The following is a 19947-nucleotide window of genomic DNA, read 5'->3' on the forward strand; positions in this document are numbered from 1 at the left end:
TCATTGTTCGCCAGACATATGATGGAAAAAGATCTGCCATGTGGACCTAAAAGGTAGTACAGCTCAACTGCAACTCAGGATTGTTTCTGTTATTAGTAGTAATATTTACAATATACACTCATGGACATTTCAGAGTGATGCCCCAAAATGAACAGCAAGATCTGAACTCTCACTTGCCTGTTATTCAGTGCCTTAAACAGAAAAGAAAAAAAAACAAGAAAACTGTGTAATATTTCTCCTGTGTAGCAAGCTCCTCAGTTTATCAAAATATAGGAATCACATGAAACAGAAACTTTTCTCTTAGTCCCTACACCCAAGTATTTAAAAGCAAGAAATTCAAACAAAGATCAGATAGATTGCGATACAAGTCTTTACCTTTAGCTAGACGTTCCAATCGTTTTCCATGCTCTGGTGGAACAGTGTACCTATCAGAATACAGATACATATAATTATTTACAATGTACATTGCAAGTTCCTTATCTAAGGATGTCATTTTGAGGACACAAGTAGCTACACAGTTCTATGACTGACTGGAGTTCTCAAAACACTGTAGATCCCCACACATACATATTGTCACTACAGCACCGAAGAGCATTTTTTCTTTGGTTCTGACTTCAAAGGAAAAAGCTATGGCACAAAATGTAACCAATCACATTGTTTTACTGTTCCACTGCATGAAATCAATAGCATATTTTAAATTAGGAACCCAGTTTTTTTTAAAAACTGTTATAAGTGATTTGTTTCATTGAACATAATCTCTACAGTGTGGAAGCAGGCCACTTGGCCCATCGAGTCCACACCGACCCTCCAAACAGCATTCCATCCAGCCACATCCCCCACCGTATCTCTGTAACCCTGCATTTCTGATGCTAATCCAGCTAACCTGCACATCTTTGGACTGAGAGGGGAGACTGCAGCACCCAGAGGAAACCAACACAGACATGGGCAGAATGTGAGAATTCCACACAGACAGTTGCCCAAGGTAGGAATCAAACCTGCATCCCTGGATTTGTTAGGCAGCAGAGCTAACCACAGAGCTGCTGCACTGCTCTGGTTAAAGCAAAAGCAGGACAGCTAGCTGGTCAAGTGCCAACCAGCTCCGAAAGTCACATTTAGCAGAACGCACTTCCTCTTACTTTCCTGTGGCCTTGAAGATTCTCTCTTCAGGTGCACATCCAATTCCCTGCTGAAAAACCAATGACTGAAACTGTCCCCACTACAATTGCTGACCTTGACCTTCATTTGCTGAACTAAAAAAGATTTTGCCTTATGCTGTCTTTGGATCATTAGCTAATCATTTAAAATTTTTGTCTACTGGTTCTCGAGCCAGGTTTTTCCTCTCTACTTGATTTGCCAACACCACCTATGATTTTAAGAACTTCTGTGAAATCTCCTCGCTCAAAATAAGTCAGCACACCACAATTTCAGTGATAGCTGCAACAAAACGAATGACAAACCCATTAATTTGCTTCAATCCCAACTTCCCTGGTGTTCTGTCCTCGACTTTGGCCAGAACAAATAATTCATGAATATTCTGTCAAAATTAGTTCTTTTCACAACTCATTTGAATTTCAATTCACATTCCCCTTCAACCATTACATCTTTGAATTTTGGTTTAAGAGGTGCACAGTCTCAACAAAGGCTTCAGCAAGGTGATACAAACGCAATGAGCTAAAACATCCCTCAAAAGGTCTTGTGGTATAGAGGCAGCATCCCCAAGTCAGAAACCCAAGCCAAACCTGTCAGCTAAAGATGCATGGATAACATGGTCAAACAGGTTGAGTATCAGCTTGTAAATCCTCCCAACATACACGTATGGCAGGCAATGAGAACGGGAGAGTGATAATGGGAACTGCAGATGCTGTAGAATCCAAGATAACAAAGTGTGGAGCTGGATGAATATAGCGGGCCCGAAGGGTCTAGGCCCGAAACGTCAGCTTTTGTGCTCCTGAGATGCTGCTTGGCCTGCTGTGTTCATCCAGCACCACACTTTGTTATCTATTATTAATGAGAATGGGAGATGCTGGTCAGCCACATGATAAAGAAACTGGAATTGTTATCCGTAGCAAGGCCAGTGTACACATATTCAAAAGTTACGTTGCCACAGTAAACTGACACCTTGAGGGTTGGCCAGATATCCAGTTTAGATCAGATTGGTACCAATGCTACAGGGCTTGATCGTGGTGAATTTGGGACCTGCCTCCTTGGACTACTATTGGTTGAGGTCATGTTGTTGTGGGCGAACATGCATTTAAGCAAATAACTCAGAAAGGATATTACTAAATTAGACAGGGTGCAAAAGTAATTTATAAACAGCATTACAGGGACTGGAGGGTTTTAGTTATAAATGGCTTGATAGGATGGGACTTTTCCTACGACAGCGTAGGAGATTGAGGGGTAACCTTACACAACGGACAGAGATAAAATGAACAGCAAAGGTCTTTTCCCCAGGATAGGGGAGTTCAAAACAAGGAGGCATACTTTTAAGGTGAGAGGAGAAAGATTGAAAAGGGGCCAAAGGGGAAACTTTTTCCATACAGAGGGTGGAAAGAACTGCCAGACGAATTGGTAGATGTAGGTACAGCTACAACATTTAAGAGATATTTGGACGAGCACAAGAATAGGAAAGCTTAGAGGAATACAAGCCAAAACACAGGCAAATGGGGCTAGTTTCGTTTGGGAAACTTGGAGGAGTTGGACCTTAGAGTCTGTTTCTATACTGTATGACTCTGAAAATAGGCGACCATGACTTGAACAGGATGTGAGGTAATGCAAGTGGACCTGAAGAAATCAGGGCTTTGATTGCCACAGTTCCTGATGGATACGTTGATGCGGAATCAGAACCATTGTTAGTAGTACACGCAGACCTTACTTAAACTATATATTAAAATTACATCCTTCACTCAACTTCAACAGTCTGCAAACTATGCAGCTATTCCAGTAGAAACTGGGGCACAGGTAATCATGGGGCCTATCCTACTTTAGCAAATCACTTTAAAAAGAGCTGTTGGAGATGTCTGTAGAAATGTTACCCTGTCACAACAACTTCCAGCAAATATTACTGCATGTTCCTTGTGCATACGTTTTTTCGTTCAGAACTCTGATGTACACATAGCTCTCAAAAAAAAAACAATTCAGCTATGCTGATTGTTGTGAGAAATGGAAGTATACTTGTGGTTTGTATGGACACTTCTTGTTCATTTCCAAATAAGCTGTTGAAATTCAGAAGGTAAGCCAAATACAAGTAATTTATCCAAACTGCCCATCACAGGTAGCTGGACAAGTTAAGTGGAGGCATGTCATTACTATCCCATTTCACAACATCTAAACCAAGGACTGGTTTTCAAAGACCCAACCAAAATTTATCCCTTAACTATCAAAAACACATACTGGCTATCCAGCTTATTGTCCACAAAGTGACAGCTATGTTTGTTGACATTAGCGACCATAGTTGCTAACAATCTGATAATTGTTTTCTTTCACACAGTTGAAAGTTTTAATAATACTGTGTAATCTTTTCCACATTTGTGCAAACAACAAGCAGAAAGAAACAAGCCATGCAGAGACTAAACACTAGTCTTTTCTCAAACTAGTTTGTTCACTTTTACGTGGAACCTCACATTTAAATTCAACCTCGGGCAACGTAGCAGGTAATCCACAAAAACATGATCAAGGTCCATCTAATTCAACTAGCTTCTTGGTAGTTTCATGCTACAACAAAAAAGGAGTTGTTAATCATTCAGCTTAGTATGTAAAGCATGAAAATGCGTAAGCTATTTCATTGTAACACGTTTAAAATTCAAGATATAGTATTCCAAAACGAATATGTAGAGTGTAAGATTAAGCTGAGCCTGTTACCAAGATTTGGGTTCACCAAAGTGCAGGTAGTTAATGCTGTAGAGGTCCATGTCCTCTGTGTGCCAAGCAAAGGTGGTTTTCCACATTCCAAAATAGAGGTATGGTGTATTGACACCTTCAATTGTGATACCACTCTCTTTTTCTACCACATCCAGGATTGTGTTCAAATGTCCAATGTTCCATTCAGTCACACCCTAAATAAACAGGAAATTGTATCTGTAAACAAAATATTGAGCTTAAAATAATATAGCATTTGGAAAACAAAGTTTAAATTTAGTCACATATCTTCTATGAAACTGAAAGCATCCAGAAACAAATCCAATCTTTATCTATTTATAAGGAGAATATTGCACTCCACCATTTCCTCTGCTTCCAACAATTACGCTATAACCTGAAAAATAAGGTTCAGAGAAGAAAAACTATTCTTACAAAGCAACCCTTTACCAAAAGGATGTTGGCACAAAGTGGCATTGTTATTTTTAAAAAATCTCTCAAATGCTGGATTAGTCCTGCCATTCTTCAATCAGCACGTGGCTGGTATCAAATGGAGATTACAAAGTCGAAGCCAAGCATTTCCAAATTTGGTGGGGGCATACATTAAGTCACAGGATATCATGTGAAAGAAACCTGTAAACAGACATTTAACTCATTATCTCAAACAAAAGCAATTGGGTCAAGGAGAGAGAAGTAAGGCCTTTTCAGGATTTTATTTTATTGGACCATGCATTTACATTCATTCACACTCACAGCACCAACAGCATTTGTTCTCTCTCTCAACACAACGTAAAGTCTCAATGAGCAAGAGAAGAATAGGAGAAAGTTAAGGGCACTGAGCAGGGAAAGCTGAAGAATGACATCAAGATACGTTAAAATAATTTTATAAGACCTTGAAAAATTACATAAGTATGTGAATATTCCAAAATATTTATGCTGATTTAATTAGTCATGAAAACACATGCTTCTGCCAACTTGCGTCCAAACAAAATGGCTACAAGATGTCAATTGATATTTTTGCTTAGGTATAGTAGATTGGTACCAAAAGTGAAAGATTTCAATTATCTGGAGCATAGACAGAGGCTGTAAAGAGAAGATTTAATAGGTCCTGGTTCAGATTCAGAGTTGAAATTCCTTCTTACTAACTCCATTTTTAGTGGCAGGATGATCAGCAACCAGAGTGCATCCATTTAAAATAACTGGTCGGAAACCGCAGTTAGAAGCTGAAAAGAATTTATTATTTGCAGTGGAGATCATGACAGCTTGTTGTCTTAAAGGGTGGTGGCATCAGATCTGACAGGAACTTTGAAAAATAGAAAGGAAATGCATTTTAAACAGAAAATATTTGGAGGCCAAATGGAAAGGAGAAGTGAGAAAGACTAATTGGCACTTCATTTAGAATGTAAACACAAGCATAGTGGAAGAAAATGGCCTCCTTCTGTTCTGCATGACCCTATGATTCCAACAAATTAAAAGGAAGTTAACACCACTCATTCTCAATCACTAAACTTAATTAGGAGACAAGAGATCTCATCAGTTCTGGTAACATTCAAAATACACAGCGGACGATGTAATAATGTTCAGAATTGTTCTGTTTAAAAACATTTTCAAGAGCTACAAACAAAAAATGGCAAAAAGAACTGCGACCACTTTATCAACTATATATGGGAGCCACCACAATAAGAAAAATTAAAGACTTAGTTAAGTCTTACCTCATCATACAATGTACCATTGACATCTGCACCATAGATTGGTGCGTTAAATGTGAGATTTTTCCAATACTTGCGCTCCAGATCATCAAAGTCTGAATAGCGAGGGGTGCAGTATCTAGAAAAAAGACATTTTAATAAATCAAAAAAATTCTAACTGAACTTCAATTAGTTCTCAAATGACAGCAGCTTGAGTAAGACTCTTCTGTAGCATATTTTCAACACTCCATTTTCAGGTCTTTTAAACACATGAAGAGGATAAAAATCTTCCATTTCGTATCTCTGGAGCCTACAACTGGAGGTATCAGATTGCAGAGATAACCTCATATGTTTGAATTTTCTTTCTAGACAACACAGCGTCTGGGAATTCTTTACAAGATAATACACCTCCAGATGTAGGTCTGTATTATCTATACAACTACAAATTTATTTTATAATGTATACTTAAGCGAACATCAACATTCTAGAATGCAGTTGAAGAAAAGTCATTTTCAGGGATATGGGGCAGCATTTCCTGCCAACACCTAATTGCCACAACTGAATAGTTCACTAGGATACCTCAAAAGTCAGTTAAGGGTCAATAACATTGCTGCAGGTCTAGTTACTTTCAGGGCAAGAGTGAGCAAGGGCAAGAGGTCTCAATCCCTCAACTGAATTTTTTTTTTTTATAAACAGCAATCAACAGTGAGTTGATATATCACTGTTACTGAGACTAGCCTTCAAGCCTAGATTATTAATTCCCATAGTGGAACTCAGATTCCCAAAACATTAACCTGGGGCTATGGAACTTTAATGGAATCCAGTGATGTTCTGCTTACCCCACCTGCACCGTTTACTTGATAAATCAAGAATGCAGTACACAGAATGGATAACCAGTTCCCTGGGGGAAAAAAAAGTGTAGGGTTCATGTGACAAGAATTAGGGAGTGATATTTGAAAACGGGTACTATGAATATTGCTGTTCACTATTTACAGAAATGAAATTGGAAACATTTTCAAATTGTGCAGACAGCAGAAACTTTCATGCAGGTAATGTTTAAAAAAAAACAAAAATACAACATAGCTCAAGTGAAAATTAGTGTAATTTTAACAGATAAACATGAAATGGTGCATTTTGGTAGGAGAATCAAGGCAGCCACATATTCCAGAGGAAAGAAAAAACACACAGTCTCAATGGGATAGGGAAAAATAGAGGGATCTTGGGAATATGCATTCACAAATTAAAAGCAGCAACACAAATTTGAAAAAAAAAAGTTTGCAACCTGACAAACAGAATTCAAAACAGGGAATAACAGCAAAATATTGCAAATGTTCGATATCAGAAACACAGAACTCTACAGAAACTTGGCAGGTCTGCCGGTATCTGTGGAGAGAAACAAAGTTAACACTTAGAGCCAGGTATGACTCTTCTCTCCAGCGTTACATTTATTTCAAAAGCAGGGCATGTGCGTAACCATTGTATAGTGCATGGTTAGACCACAGTCCAGAATATTGTTTACTTGCCAAGTTAATACTAGTCTCCCCATTACAAAAATGATGGCGGCTCCATGGTCATCACCGCTGCCTCAACTCCAGGGACCTGGGTTCATTTCAAGCCTTGGGGCACTGCCTGCGTGGGTATCATATCCACTGGGTGGTCTGGTTTACTCCCACAGTCCAAAGTTGTATTGGTTAGGTGGAGTGGCCATGGTAAATTGCCCTGTATTTATCCAAGGATGTGCGGGTTAGGTGGATCATGGTAAAGGCAGGGATGAGTAGGTCTGGTGGGATGCTCCTCAGAGGATTGGTGCAGACTCAATGGGCTAATTGACCTCTATCGGCACTGTACAGATTCTATGCTAATAGAGGAATGGATGAATGAACAAAGACGTTCAAAAAGATAATACCAGAATTCAGAAGCAACAGGAGGCATACAAAACATTGTACGTGCGCTCTGGACTTCTCCCTTGAAAGGGAAAGGTTGGATCATTGACATTGAGGCGATTTGGTTTAGTCAACATACAGAAGATTTTGGCACTTGCTAGGTGAATCCAAAATTAGAGCCAACATGTGCAAGCCAGTCACTAATGAATATGATCAAGGAATACAGGACAAATGTCTTCATTCAGACTGTAAGAACATGGAACTTATGACGACATGCAGCAGTACAGGCAACTGCTACAGATATCTTTATAAAAAGAGGAAATTAAGTTAAATACACGAGAAAATAAATAAGGGTTTTCCAGAATTAGATGACACACAGTGGAAGGAAGGTTGTGAAGCCAAATGGTCAGCTTATGTTGTAAATTTAACTCGACTAATATCCATACTTGCTATCTTGCCACTTAGGAAAATGACAGTGACACCCGCCTTACAAACATGATCCCAAGCTGGGGTTTTATTTTAAAAACCTGAATATTTCCGGTGATCAAGAATAGCTGTTTTTAATGTCCTGCATTGTGTATACAAGTTAGGACGTTTCGACTTGAAAAAGGACTCCAGAACTCCCATTTACAGCTGGAGTTCTGCCTATACAACTAGTGGCTCTTTTGATGTTTGTTACTGAAATGTTAAAGGACAAAATATTAAACAAACAACCAATATGTCTCTGATGTCCCACTCTCAGCCCCATCTCCAAGTTAGAAACATAACTGAATATATTAGGGCATACGTATACGATTTACCTGAGCTAGAACTGCAGAAATTTCAAAAATATATATTGTTTTACAAATTTTAAAAATTCTTGTTGGCTTCTTGTCCAATATTGTGCAACTTGATTAAACTAATTTTACTCACAATCCATGATGAGAAGCAATACAAAAGTAAGTTTCTTACTTATCACTGTTAGCAATTTTTCGGAACTCGCGTACAGTGATGGGCTTCTTCTGGATGTTGTATTGTGTGAACAAGCCTGACTGGCCTGTCACAACCTGTTGAATTGGGGCTGGAATCACCAGATCATCAATTTCATCATAACTTTTACAAGGCTTCCATTCTTTAGGTGGAACAACCTGTGGGAATAATAATTAAATGAGTATAGTTACACCTCAAAGATCTATATTTCTAAATGCATGGCTGCAACAATTTTGTTTTGCACGATATGGCTTTTTTTGGAGAAAAAGAGGTTACGATGAATCACATCTCCTGTGGTGTTTCTGATTGGGCTCAATAACCCAAGGCTAATATGATACGTAGCTGCTAACTTCAGGCAGGTCATTAAGGCCTTTACTGCTCAAGACTAGTTCATTTTAGTATGAGCAACTACTTTTAAATTGCCGAAGGTAGCTAAGAGCCTAGGTGGGAACTCTAAATTCAGGTGCATTATCACTTTACTTACAAATATACTTTTGCTTTTAAAATCTACACCACAAGACAACACAAAATAAAGCACAATCAGGGTCTGTCACTTTCACTCAAGTGAGTGGGCAAGAGAATACTAAATTATCAAATTTTAAGAATGTTATTGTTTATTTAAACCTATCTTCCTTCCAAATTATTCCACTGAAGGGAGATTAATTAGTTATTCCTCAATAATGCATGGGACGCTTTTTGCATCCCTTTGGAGGTCGAATGTTGAGATTGTCTTCCTTCATAAATTATACTTGAATTGATAAGGTTTGAATATAACAAAGCTTGTTAAACAAGTACAAAAACAAAAGTTGCTGGAAAAGCTCAGCAGGTCTGGCAGCATTTGTGAAGGGAAAACAAAAACACAATTAACATTTCGGGTCTGGTGATCATTCCTGTTCTGGAGGAAAGGTCATTAGACCTGAAAACTTTACTGATTTTTTTTTTCCTTCACAGATGCTGCCAGACCTGCTAAGCTTTTCCAGCAACTTCTGTTTTTGTTCCTAATTTACAGCACCTGCTGCTCTTTCAGTTCTCGTTAAGCATATCTCAGACTAAAAATGCAAGGTCAAAAAGAAAAGCTTTTCAGAATTTCAAAGTGACCCAAGAAACAGTTTTAAAGATAGAATAAGCAGAAAACAGTTTCTGGGAGGAATTTCCACAGTGATGTCTTCACATTCCTCAGGTTCAGAAATTGCAAATAACACCTGCTGAGAAAACGATTTTGCGAAGAAAATAACTTTTAAATAAACTAATTGCTGATATTCTCGTGCCTATTCATGTCAAATGCACCCTGTGACATGGTAATAAGTCATAACAAAATCAGATACTGCTGCTTGAGATGTCAGTGATACCATACAGATACTCTAAATGGCTCAGCCACGTAGCATCCCTTGGTTACAGGTGGTGGTGAGTTTTAATCAATTATCATTCTTGGTAAAATCTAACAATCTTCACATTAAAAGTGCAGTGTGCAAACGTATATTATGTTTGTTTATTAAAATGCTCTATTCATTTTTTTGGTGAAGTCAAATAATAGCCGCATGCTTCTCAGCATGTGGGCATCACTGATATTTAACGTCAATCCCCAATTTCTTGAGGCAGTGGGGATAGTGACAACAAGCTGAGTTCTTGAACCACTATAGTCAGTCAGTGTGGAAAATACTCCTGCAGTGCTGTTAATTAGGACTTGCAGAATTTTAACTCCGTAACACTGAAGAAACACCAATGTATTTCTAAGTGAAGGCTGCATATGACCTAAAGGGGAAACTTGCAAGTGGGGCTACTATTGGATAATACAGACAGAAAGTTTTTATGAACTATTAGCAAGTTGATGCAGCACATCTTGCAGATGGTATGTGTCATACTGCACCAATGGAAGAGGGAACAGAGGTTAAAAGTAATATAGAGGCGAAGATTATGTCAAGTTTCTTCAGAATTTATTAAGGCTGCATTCATCTAGACAAGTCAAGAGTACGTCATTATACTCCAAACGGTGTCTTATGTTGTTCTGGCTTAGAAGAATCAAAAGGCCAGGATATGAAACATCTGGCTGACGCTTGTAACCTGCTTCACTTTGAGTTTCTGCTCAATGGTCAGCACAAGTCATCATCTCAAAGAAATTTACAGAAGATAAAAGACATGATATTTGGGGGAAAAAAAAACCACACACCAAGAGTTCATCAGAAGCTCTCTGTTTTCATAGCAACATTTTAGCCTTTTTACACATGGCAGATGAAATGGCAACATCACCAGCAACTACTGAAATTTGAAAATAATTGTGTTGCATTATGTGCAGCCAAATGAATCATATCACTTCAAAACTACCTACTTGAAAGGGGTGGGAAGTGGCAACTGTGTTGCAACTCATGTCTTGCACCATGCACAACCAGATCAGTCAGCCTTAATGCTGATATTCATGAATTCAGAGCAGGAATTGGCTATTAGATTCTATCATTCAATAAAGCCATTTTCAGATCAGCACTTGGACTTCACTGTGCCAGGTTATTTGTTGACTGAACATATGTGGTAGCATAATTTCAATTGTGGTAGGAAATAGAGACTTTCTTATATGTTGACGAGGATTTTTAAATTCATACCTCCTTTATTGGAACGCCCCTTTTTTTTGAAAAAATAGATTTAAATTTGGAATCAATGTCAATCATTGAAGCTTCTGACTAATGTGGGCTGATCTTATCAGTATCATTACCACCCGTTCCACAAAAATCTGAAACCATATCTGGTCTTGTACCCCAACTATTTACTTACTCTATCATTTCCTCCAATTCTTGCATCCTTTTTCTGAAAGGGTACTGGGGTGTGCCAAATCAGCACATTGGTAGAACAATTATGCCACCCTCAAAAATTGAGAGTGAATTTTCATTCTCAGCTGTCAGGACACACTGATTAAAAGTGAAAGTAAGTGTGTTTGAACTAATGGAGAGTTTTATTTAGATGAGTTTCTGTATTGGACAATGCTTGTGCCTCTTTTGTTGCTATCAGAATATTAGAAATATCTCCAATTCCTAATACTAAAGGCCATTCCAGTATGCCCAACCTTAGGGCCTTGTGTAGATGCATAGATGATATAACCCTGCAATCAGCAGTAGTCAAGATACAAAGCTGCTCCCATAGCATGGCAATGGCAAGCTTTGCGACTTTGGATGAAGTACTGAATTACTCAATCCTTTGAAATTGAGAATTTCATGAACAGTAAGTAGTGTTCCATGTTATTATAACAAATATACCTAACAAAGGATGTAAGGAGAAGCCTGGAAATTATACAGACTGTATTCGTTAATATTAATTAATATATTAATTACAGAGGCCCGTGACCAGCGGTGCTTCACAGGCATCACTGCTGGTCTGATTTTGTTTTTCATTTATGTAAATAATTTAGAGGAGAATATAGAAAGCATGGTTAGTGAGTTTGTTCACGACACCAAAATTTGAGGTACAGTGGGCAGTGAAGTTTATCTACAATTACAAATGTGAGGTATTGCATTTTGGCAAAACAATGGCAAGATTAATACAATTAAAAATGGGTTATTGGGTGTTGTAGTAAAACAGAGATCTGTCAAGTTTGCATCAGATATTGACAGACTGGTTAGGAAGACATTTAGCATGCTTGCCTTCATTTTTCAGATCTGCGAGTACAGGAGTTAGGATGTTACTTAGATTGTACAGGACATTGGTGGGGCCTCTTCTAGAGTAATCACTTCAGTTCTGGTCTTCCTGTTATAGGAAGGATATTATTCAGTGCAAGAGATTTACCAGGATGTTGTCAGGAATGGAGGGTGAGCATTATAAAGGAGAGGCTGGATAGATTGGGGCATTTTTCGTGGAGTGTAAGAGGTTGGGGGGGGGTGATCCTACAGAAATTTATATAATAACGAAGGGTACAGATCAGGTGAATGGCATGTCTTTTCCCTCAGACTGGAGATTTCAAGGTGAGGGAGTATATTTTTAAGGTGAGAGGAGAAATATTGAAAAAGACATGCAAGACAGTTACTTAAGACTGTGATTCCAAAGGAAGTGACAGATGTGGGTACAGTTACAACGTTTAAGACACATTTAGATAATACATGTTTGGAGAGATAGGTGGGATCATGGTCGGAATGAACTGGTTGGACTGTGCCAATGTGACTCATATTACCTTTGCAAGCCCAGCACGGTGGGCTCCTTGTGACTCTATATATGCAATGTAGCGACTGAAATTTTTGAACTCTTCCATCGTAGGATAAAAAGTCATTATCCGACAGCTGGGATTGGTCACTCCAGAGTCTGACGCCATGCTTGCCAATGTCACTCACCTACAAAGCAAACATTTACATAAAATGATATTTTGCAGCCAGCTCTGTGGCTCTATTATGCATTAATAAAGGGCTCGTAACACAGTGACAAGAGACACTTGAAGCTAAAGTTACCAGTATCAACCAACGACTGATAGCTCACTTCTATACAGCTTGTAAAATTGAAGGAACAAGAACAAAACAGTGTCTAATTCTAATAGGTTGAGATGGCGGCATATTGTTCAACGTTTCAAAATTATAAAATTAGACATAGATCTGTCTGGGCTACAGATCGTTCTGAGAGCGAGAACCATAAATAACAGAAGAAAAAACAGATCATCTTTTGCAATTATAATACATGACTAATATCACTCAAATCTTCAGTAATGTAAAGATCACGGTCAGAATATATTCAGCGAACTGTCCACAAGGTCGAATAAAGTATTAAAGTTTGCATAATCGGTTGCTGAGCGAAAAAAAATTTAAAAAAACAAGCTTTCATTAACATCGCTGGGTAGAAACCGCGAGAGGCAAGTTTCGTTTTCAGAGAGAACAGCAATCCCAGACGGTGTCAACAAAGGGCGCTGGGTGTCTCCGCAAGGGGAGTTAGCGCACTATAACGACGGGAGCTTTAAACCCAAATAGTACGGGGCGGGGAGGTAGAAGCTCAGCGTTCTCCCTTTGTCTTCCGGCTACCCTCCCCCACCTCTCGTCTATAATCCGACTCGCTCTCGAACTGTACTCGATCGCACAATCTGTACACACCAGCAGCCTAGTCAGGGTCACAGAGCTGTCTCTGTACAGTCTGCCCTTTAAATCATTTCTCTCATTCCCTTTGTAACCGCTGGGGGATCTGGGAGGGGGTGGAGGTAAGAGGGGCCGGGCGGGGGAAAGAGAACGGCCCTCTTATCCCTATTGTTCTATTGTATGTCACTTGGCCTCCAGGCGCTTCTCTACTCACGATCCAAAATCGAAGGGGAGGCTGAATACCAGCCGATAGACTGGCCTAGAGTCACCGTTCAGTCACGAAGTCGCCGCTCAGAAGCATCGACCACTGCCGATCTAATACCTCAACCGAATCCCGTCCACCGCCCCCTCCCGCAGCTTTTGTCAAGTACGCTGACAATTGGACAGCACACGCAGTGTACGTCACAACACTTATGGTGCATCGACCTAATTGGGCGATCCTTCTGTCAGTCACACCATTGTTCAAGCAAGTTAAGTTGCCACAAGTTACGACAACGGGAAATCAATATTATTCTTTTCCATAATTTTAGACATTTACAAGGATCGCGGAGAATCATTTTTTAAGCTATTTCACGCGTTATCAGTAGACCATTATGTCCATCATTACCCAAGCGTCGCCTGTTTCCTCAGCGCCCTCCCGTCTTCATTTATTAAAATAACCTGACATTTCGACCCGCCTTTTTCCAGCTACGAAAACCCAATCAGCATCGGGCTTCCAATACCAGCCAATCAACGCCAGCCTTCCGACACTAGCCAATCAGCATCGTGTAACTGAATACACCCAATCAACGCCGGGCTCTCGGTACCAGCCAATCAGCGTCTCGTCTCTAATTATTTGCCGATCAGTAGCTTTCTCAATAAAAAGCGAAAGAACTGCAGATACCATAAATCAGGAACAAAAACAGAAGTTACTGGAAAAGCTCAACAGGTCTGTCAGTATCTGTGACGAAAAAACAAAATCAGAGTTAACATTTCAGGTCGTGTGACTGAATTACTGGTATAATCACTCAAGTAATCCAGTGACCCCAGACACCGTTTCAAATTCCGATATAGCCCTGAACACAGCATGCCAAGCAGCATCGGAGGAGCAGGAAAGCTTACGTTTTGGCCCTGGACCCTTCTTCAGAATATGAGGTGTTCTTCCAGTTTACACTAAACATTGCTGGATGCCTATGACAAAGGTATTGGAGTTTGCATTCAATTAGTGAATTTGCATCATAAAGTAATGGTGACCATATCAGATATTTATAATGGGCTTGTTATTGAGGGCTCCTGTTCCCAACTCAGAGCCAGAAGGTCCAAATGCTGTCTCTTCATGTGATGGCATGGAGGTGTGTATAACACATCTGGCACGGTGGCTCAGTGGTTAGCACAGCAGCCTCACAGTGCCAGGGACCCAGGTTTGATTCCAGCCTCTGGTAACATAGAACATAGAAAAGTACAGCACAGTACAGGCCCTTCGGCCTGTGATGTTGTGCCGTGGAATGTTCCTAATCCAAACATAAAATGATTAGGAACATTCCACGGCACAACATCACGGGCCGAAGGGCCTGTACTGTGCTGTACTTTTCTATGTTCTATGTTACCAGAGGCTGGAATCAAACCTGGGTCCCTGGCACTGTGAGGCTGCTGTGCTAACCACTGAGCCACCGTGCCAGATGTGTTATACACACCTCCATGCCATCACATGAAGAGACAGCATTTGGACCTTCTGGCTCTGAGTTGGGAACAGGAGCCCTCAATAACAAGCCCATTATAAATATCTGATATGGTCACCATTACTTTATGATGCAAATTCACTAATTGAATGCAAACTCCAATACCTTTGTCATAGGCATCCAGCAATGTTTAGTGTAAACTGGAAGAACACCTCATATTCTGAAGAAGGGTCCAGGGCCAAAACGTAAGCTTTCCTGCTCCTCCGATGCTGCTTGGCATGCTGTGTTCAGGGCTATATCGGAATTTGAAACGGTGTCTGGGGTCACTGGATTACTTGAGTGATTATACCAGTAATTCAGTCACACGACCTGAAATGTTAACTCTGATTTTGTTTTTTCGTCACAGATACTGACAGACCTGTTGAGCTTTTCCAGTAACTTCTGTTTTTGTTCCTGATTTATGGTATCTGCAGTTCTGCTTGGCCTGCTGTGTTCATCCAGCCTCACATTTTATTATCTTGGAATCTCCAGCATCTGCAGTTCCCATTATCTCTCATAAAATAACCTTACCTACATTCCCCTCAATTCACTGCTGTCCATGTGCATGTCCAGCAGTCGCTTAAATGTCACTAATGACTCCTCATCCACGACTACCACTGGTAAACTATTCCATGCACTCACAACTCTCCGGGTGAAGAACCTCCCCCTGACGTCTCCTCTATACCTTCCTCCTAACACCTTAAAACTATGACCCCTCGTGGCAGTCAATCCTGCCCTGGGGAAAAGTTTCTGGCTATCGACTCTATCCATGCCTCTCATTACCTTGTACACCTCAATCAGGTCATCTCTCTTCCTCCTTCTCTCCAGAGAGAAAAGTCTGAGCTCAGTCAACCTCTCCTCGTAAGACAAGCTCTCCAGTCCAGGCAGTGTCCTGGTAAACCTCCTTTGCACCCTCTCCAAAGCCTCCACATCTTTCCTATAATAGGGTGACCAGAACTGGACACACTATTTCAATTTAACAAAATGTGAGGCTGGATGAACACAGCAGGCCCAGCAACATCTCAGGAGCACAAAAGCTGACGTTTTGGGCCTGGACCCTTCATCAGAGAGGGGGATGGGGTGAGGGTTCTGGAATAAATAGGGAGAGAGGGGGAGGCGGACCGAAGATGGAGAGAAAAGAAGATAGGTGGAGGCTATCTCTTCAGCCTCCACCTATCTTCTTTTCTCTCCATCTTCGGTCTGCCTCCCCCTCTCTCCCTATTTATTCCAGAACCCTCACCCCATCCCCCTCTCTGATGAAGGGTCCAGGCCCGAAACGTCAGCTTTTGTGCTCCTGAGATGCTGCTGGGCCTACTGTGTTCATCCAGTCTCACATTTTATTATCTCGGATTCTCCAGCATCTGCAGTTCCCACTATTACTCACACTATTTCAAGTGTGGTCTCACCAGAGTTTTGTAGAGCTGCAGCATAACCTCGCGGCTCTTAAACTCAATCCCCCTGTTAATGAAAGCCAAAACACCATATGCTTTCTTAACAACCTTATCCACCTGGGTGGCAACTTTGAGGGAGCTATGCACTTGAACACCAAGATCCCGCTGCTCCTCCACACTGCCGAGAATCCTGCCTTTAATCCTATAGTCAGCATTTAAGTTTGAATTTCCAAAATGCATCACTTCACACTTATCCAGGTTGAACTCCATCTGCCATTTCTCAGCCCAGCTCTGCCAATTCTGTCAATGTCTCGCTGAAGCCTGCAATAGCCCTCGATACTATCAACGGCACCTCCAACCTTTGTGTCATCAGCAAACATACTAACCCACCCCTCAACCTCTTCATCCAAGTCATTTAGAAAAACTAACTGTCTGTGTGAAGTTTGCACATTCTCCCCGTGCCTGAGTGGGTTTTCTCTGGGTGCTCTGATTTCCTCCCACAGTCCAAAGATGTGCAGGTTGGGTGGATTGGCCATGCTAAATTGCCCATAGTGTTCAGGGGTATGTGGGTTATATGGGTTGGGTCTGGGTGGGATTCTTCAAGGGGTGGTGTGGACTTGCTGAGCCGAAGGGCCTGTTTCCACACTGCAGGGAATCTAATCTAAACAAACAAGTTGATTAAAAACATTTTTTTTGCAAGTTGTTGTTGAATTCAAATACTGATTTACTGCTAGTATTGAGAAAGCTAAAAAAGAAGTTGCTGGAAAAGCTCAGCAGGTTTAGCAGCTTCTGAAGAAAAACATCAGAGTCATTGTTTTGGATTTGGTGACCTTAGAACTGATGGTAGCTAGGAAAATGTCAGTTTTTCTGCAGAAGTGAGGGCAGGGGAAGGAGTAAAGAGTAAATGATAGAGCCCAAAGAGAGACAGGAATAGTTAGACAGACAAAGGAGTGGATAATGATCTGATTAGAAGGGTCAATAGCTGTTAATGGAGGTTGTTAGTGGCTAACAATGAGTTGTTTGGAATAGCAGACTATGATAATAAGGCCTGTTGTTTGAGGGTGGGGGCTGGGACATGGGAGAGGTCAAGCCCAAAAGTTGTTGAACTCAATATGGGGTCCCTGCAACCTTCTGGACTCAAAGTGGAAAAAGACATAAAGAGGTGTAGAGCTGGATGAACACAGCAGGCACGCTTACATTTTGGGCCTAGACCCTTCTTCAGAAAATGAGGTGTTGTTCTTCCAGCTTACACCAAACATGGAAGCCTGAGACACAGGTACTGGCCAGGGAACAGGGTGGCGTGTTGAGGTGGTAAGCAACTGGAAGTTTGGGGTCAAATATAGGTGTTCTGTGACGTGGTCACCCAGCCTACTCTGTGTCCCCAATGAAGAGGAGACCACGTTGATTTAAAAAAAAACATTTTGTGGGATGTGGGTGTCACTGGCTGGCCAGCATTTCTTGCACATCGCTAGTTGCCCTTGAGAAGATGGTGGTGAGCTGCCTTCATGAACCACTGCATTCCTCCGGCTGTGGGTTGACCCATAATGCTATTAGAGAGGGAATCCCAGGATTTTGACCCAGCAACAGTGAAGGAACGATGATATATTTCCAAGTCAGGATGGTGAGTGACTTGGAGGGGTTTTGGAGGTGGTGCTGCCTTTGTCCTTCTAGATGATAAGTGGTAGTGGGTTTGGAAGGTGCTGTCTGAGGATCTTTGGTGAATCTTTGCAGTGCATCTTGTAGACGGCACACACCGCTACTACTGAGTTTTGGTGGTGGAGTGAGTGAATGCTTGTGGGTGTAGTGTCAATCAAGGGGGCTGTTTTGTCCTGGATGGTATCAAGCTTCTTAAGTGTTGTTGGGGGACTCATCCAGGCAAGCAGGGAGTATTCCATCATACTCCTGACTTGTGCCTTGTAGATGGTGGACATGCTTTGAGGAGTCAGGAGATGAGTTACTCGCTGCAGTATTCCCAGCTGCTCGCCTGCTGTTGTAGCCACTCTGTTAATCCGAGTCCAGTTGAGTTTCTGGTCAATCATAACCCACAGGATGTTGATACGAGGGGATTCAGTGACGGCTAACACCATGGAATGTCGAGGGATGGTGATTAGATTGACCCTTATTGGTGATGGTCATAGCCTGGCATTTGTGTGGCACAAATGTCACTTGCCACTTGTTAGCCCAAGCCTGGATATTGTCCAGGCCTTGGTGCAAGCGAACATGGACTGCTTCAGTATCTGAGGAGTCATGAATGATGCTGAACACTGTGCAATCATTGGCAAACATCCCCACCTCTGACCTTGTGGTAGAGGGAAAGTCATCGAAGCAGGTGAAGATGGTTGTGAGCAGCGAATGCAGTAGACTAGATTGTGGGAAGTGCAGGTAAAGCACTGCTCCACTTAGGAGTACGTTTGAGCCCTTGGGGAGGGAGGAGGTAATTGGGCAAGTGTTACACTTTCAGCTATTGCAAGGGAAGGTGCCATGGGACTGAGGGGTTGCCTGGTGTGTAGGAAAAGTGAACCAGGGTGTCCAGAAGGAACAGTCCCTGCAGAAGGCAGACAGGGAAGGGAAGAGAAATAGGTCTTGTGGTGGCATCTCACTGGAGGTGGCAGAAATGTTGACTAATGATCCTCTGGATGGGGATTCTGGTGGGATGACAAATAAGGACAAGGGGAACCTTATTGCTGTTGTGGGAGGGAAGAAAGGGAGTGAGGGTTTAAGTGCAGGAAATGGGTCAGATCCAGTTGAAGGCCCTGTCAAAAATGGTACAAAATTCATTGTTAGCTACAAAATAGTCCCCATTAGCAGCTATTCATTCTCCCAGGCTGACTGTTATCCACTTCTTTGTATGCCCAGTCGTCGTCTTCTCTTTTTGGGTACTATTGCTATTTATTGTCTACTTCTTATCCCCTCCCTCTGCCCTACCTTCTGCATGAAAATGTGCTTTTTCTGGACTACCATCAGTTCTGAAGAAGGGTCATTGGACCTGGAATTTTAATGCTGATTTCACTCCACAAATGCTGCCAGACGTGTTTACTTTTTCCAATAATTTCTGAATTTTTAAAGGCATGATGTAATTTTCTTATTACCTGGATTATGTAGGACAAATGACACAAAAACATAATTTAAGTTAAGCATTCCATGCTGACGTTGATTCTCAACTCAAGCCTCCTCCTCTAAATTCATCATTGTAATCCTGTATTTCCTGTCCCTGACAGGGTCCAGTCCAGAAATCACTATGCAATCACTTCAATAACTGCCTGTCAGTGTGTGTTTCATAGTCTCACCAATCTCTGGGTGAAGATGATTCTTCTGAATGGCATGTTAGATTGTTGGTATATATAATTAGAAGGCATTAATATAATTCCTTATGGAGTTATTAGAGATGTACAGCACAGAAACAGATCATTAGTACAACTCATCCATGTCGACCA

At 41.1% G+C, this 19947-nt stretch overlaps 1 protein-coding gene across 3 annotated transcripts in view; it reads right to left on the reverse strand.

Annotated features, from left to right (window-relative positions):
• The window catches only part of LOC125456221 (lysine-specific demethylase 4A), a 68663-nt gene that overhangs the window by 46183 nt on the left and 2533 nt on the right, over nt 1-19947 (reverse strand). The window contains exons 1-6 of one of the 3 annotated variants that reach the window (XM_048539137.2): nt 14033-14103; nt 12543-12699; nt 8375-8550; nt 5565-5679; nt 3859-4052; nt 376-425 (exon numbers count right to left, since the gene is read on the reverse strand). In XM_048539137.2, the coding sequence (XP_048395094.1) occupies nt 376-425; nt 3859-4052; nt 5565-5679; nt 8375-8550; nt 12543-12680 (673 nt within the window). In that variant the 5' untranslated portion in view covers nt 12681-12699; nt 14033-14103. Of the gene's footprint in view, nt 1-375; nt 426-3858; nt 4053-5564; nt 5680-8374; nt 8551-12542; nt 12700-13639; nt 13777-14032; nt 14104-19947 lie in introns of those variants that run through there. The other 2 variants (XM_048539136.2, XM_048539135.2) reach the window with 2 other exon arrangements.

The sequence above is a fragment of the Stegostoma tigrinum genome, chromosome 8 (assembly GCF_030684315.1).
Source record: "Stegostoma tigrinum isolate sSteTig4 chromosome 8, sSteTig4.hap1, whole genome shotgun sequence".
NCBI classification, from domain to species: domain Eukaryota; kingdom Metazoa; phylum Chordata; class Chondrichthyes; order Orectolobiformes; family Stegostomatidae; genus Stegostoma; species Stegostoma tigrinum.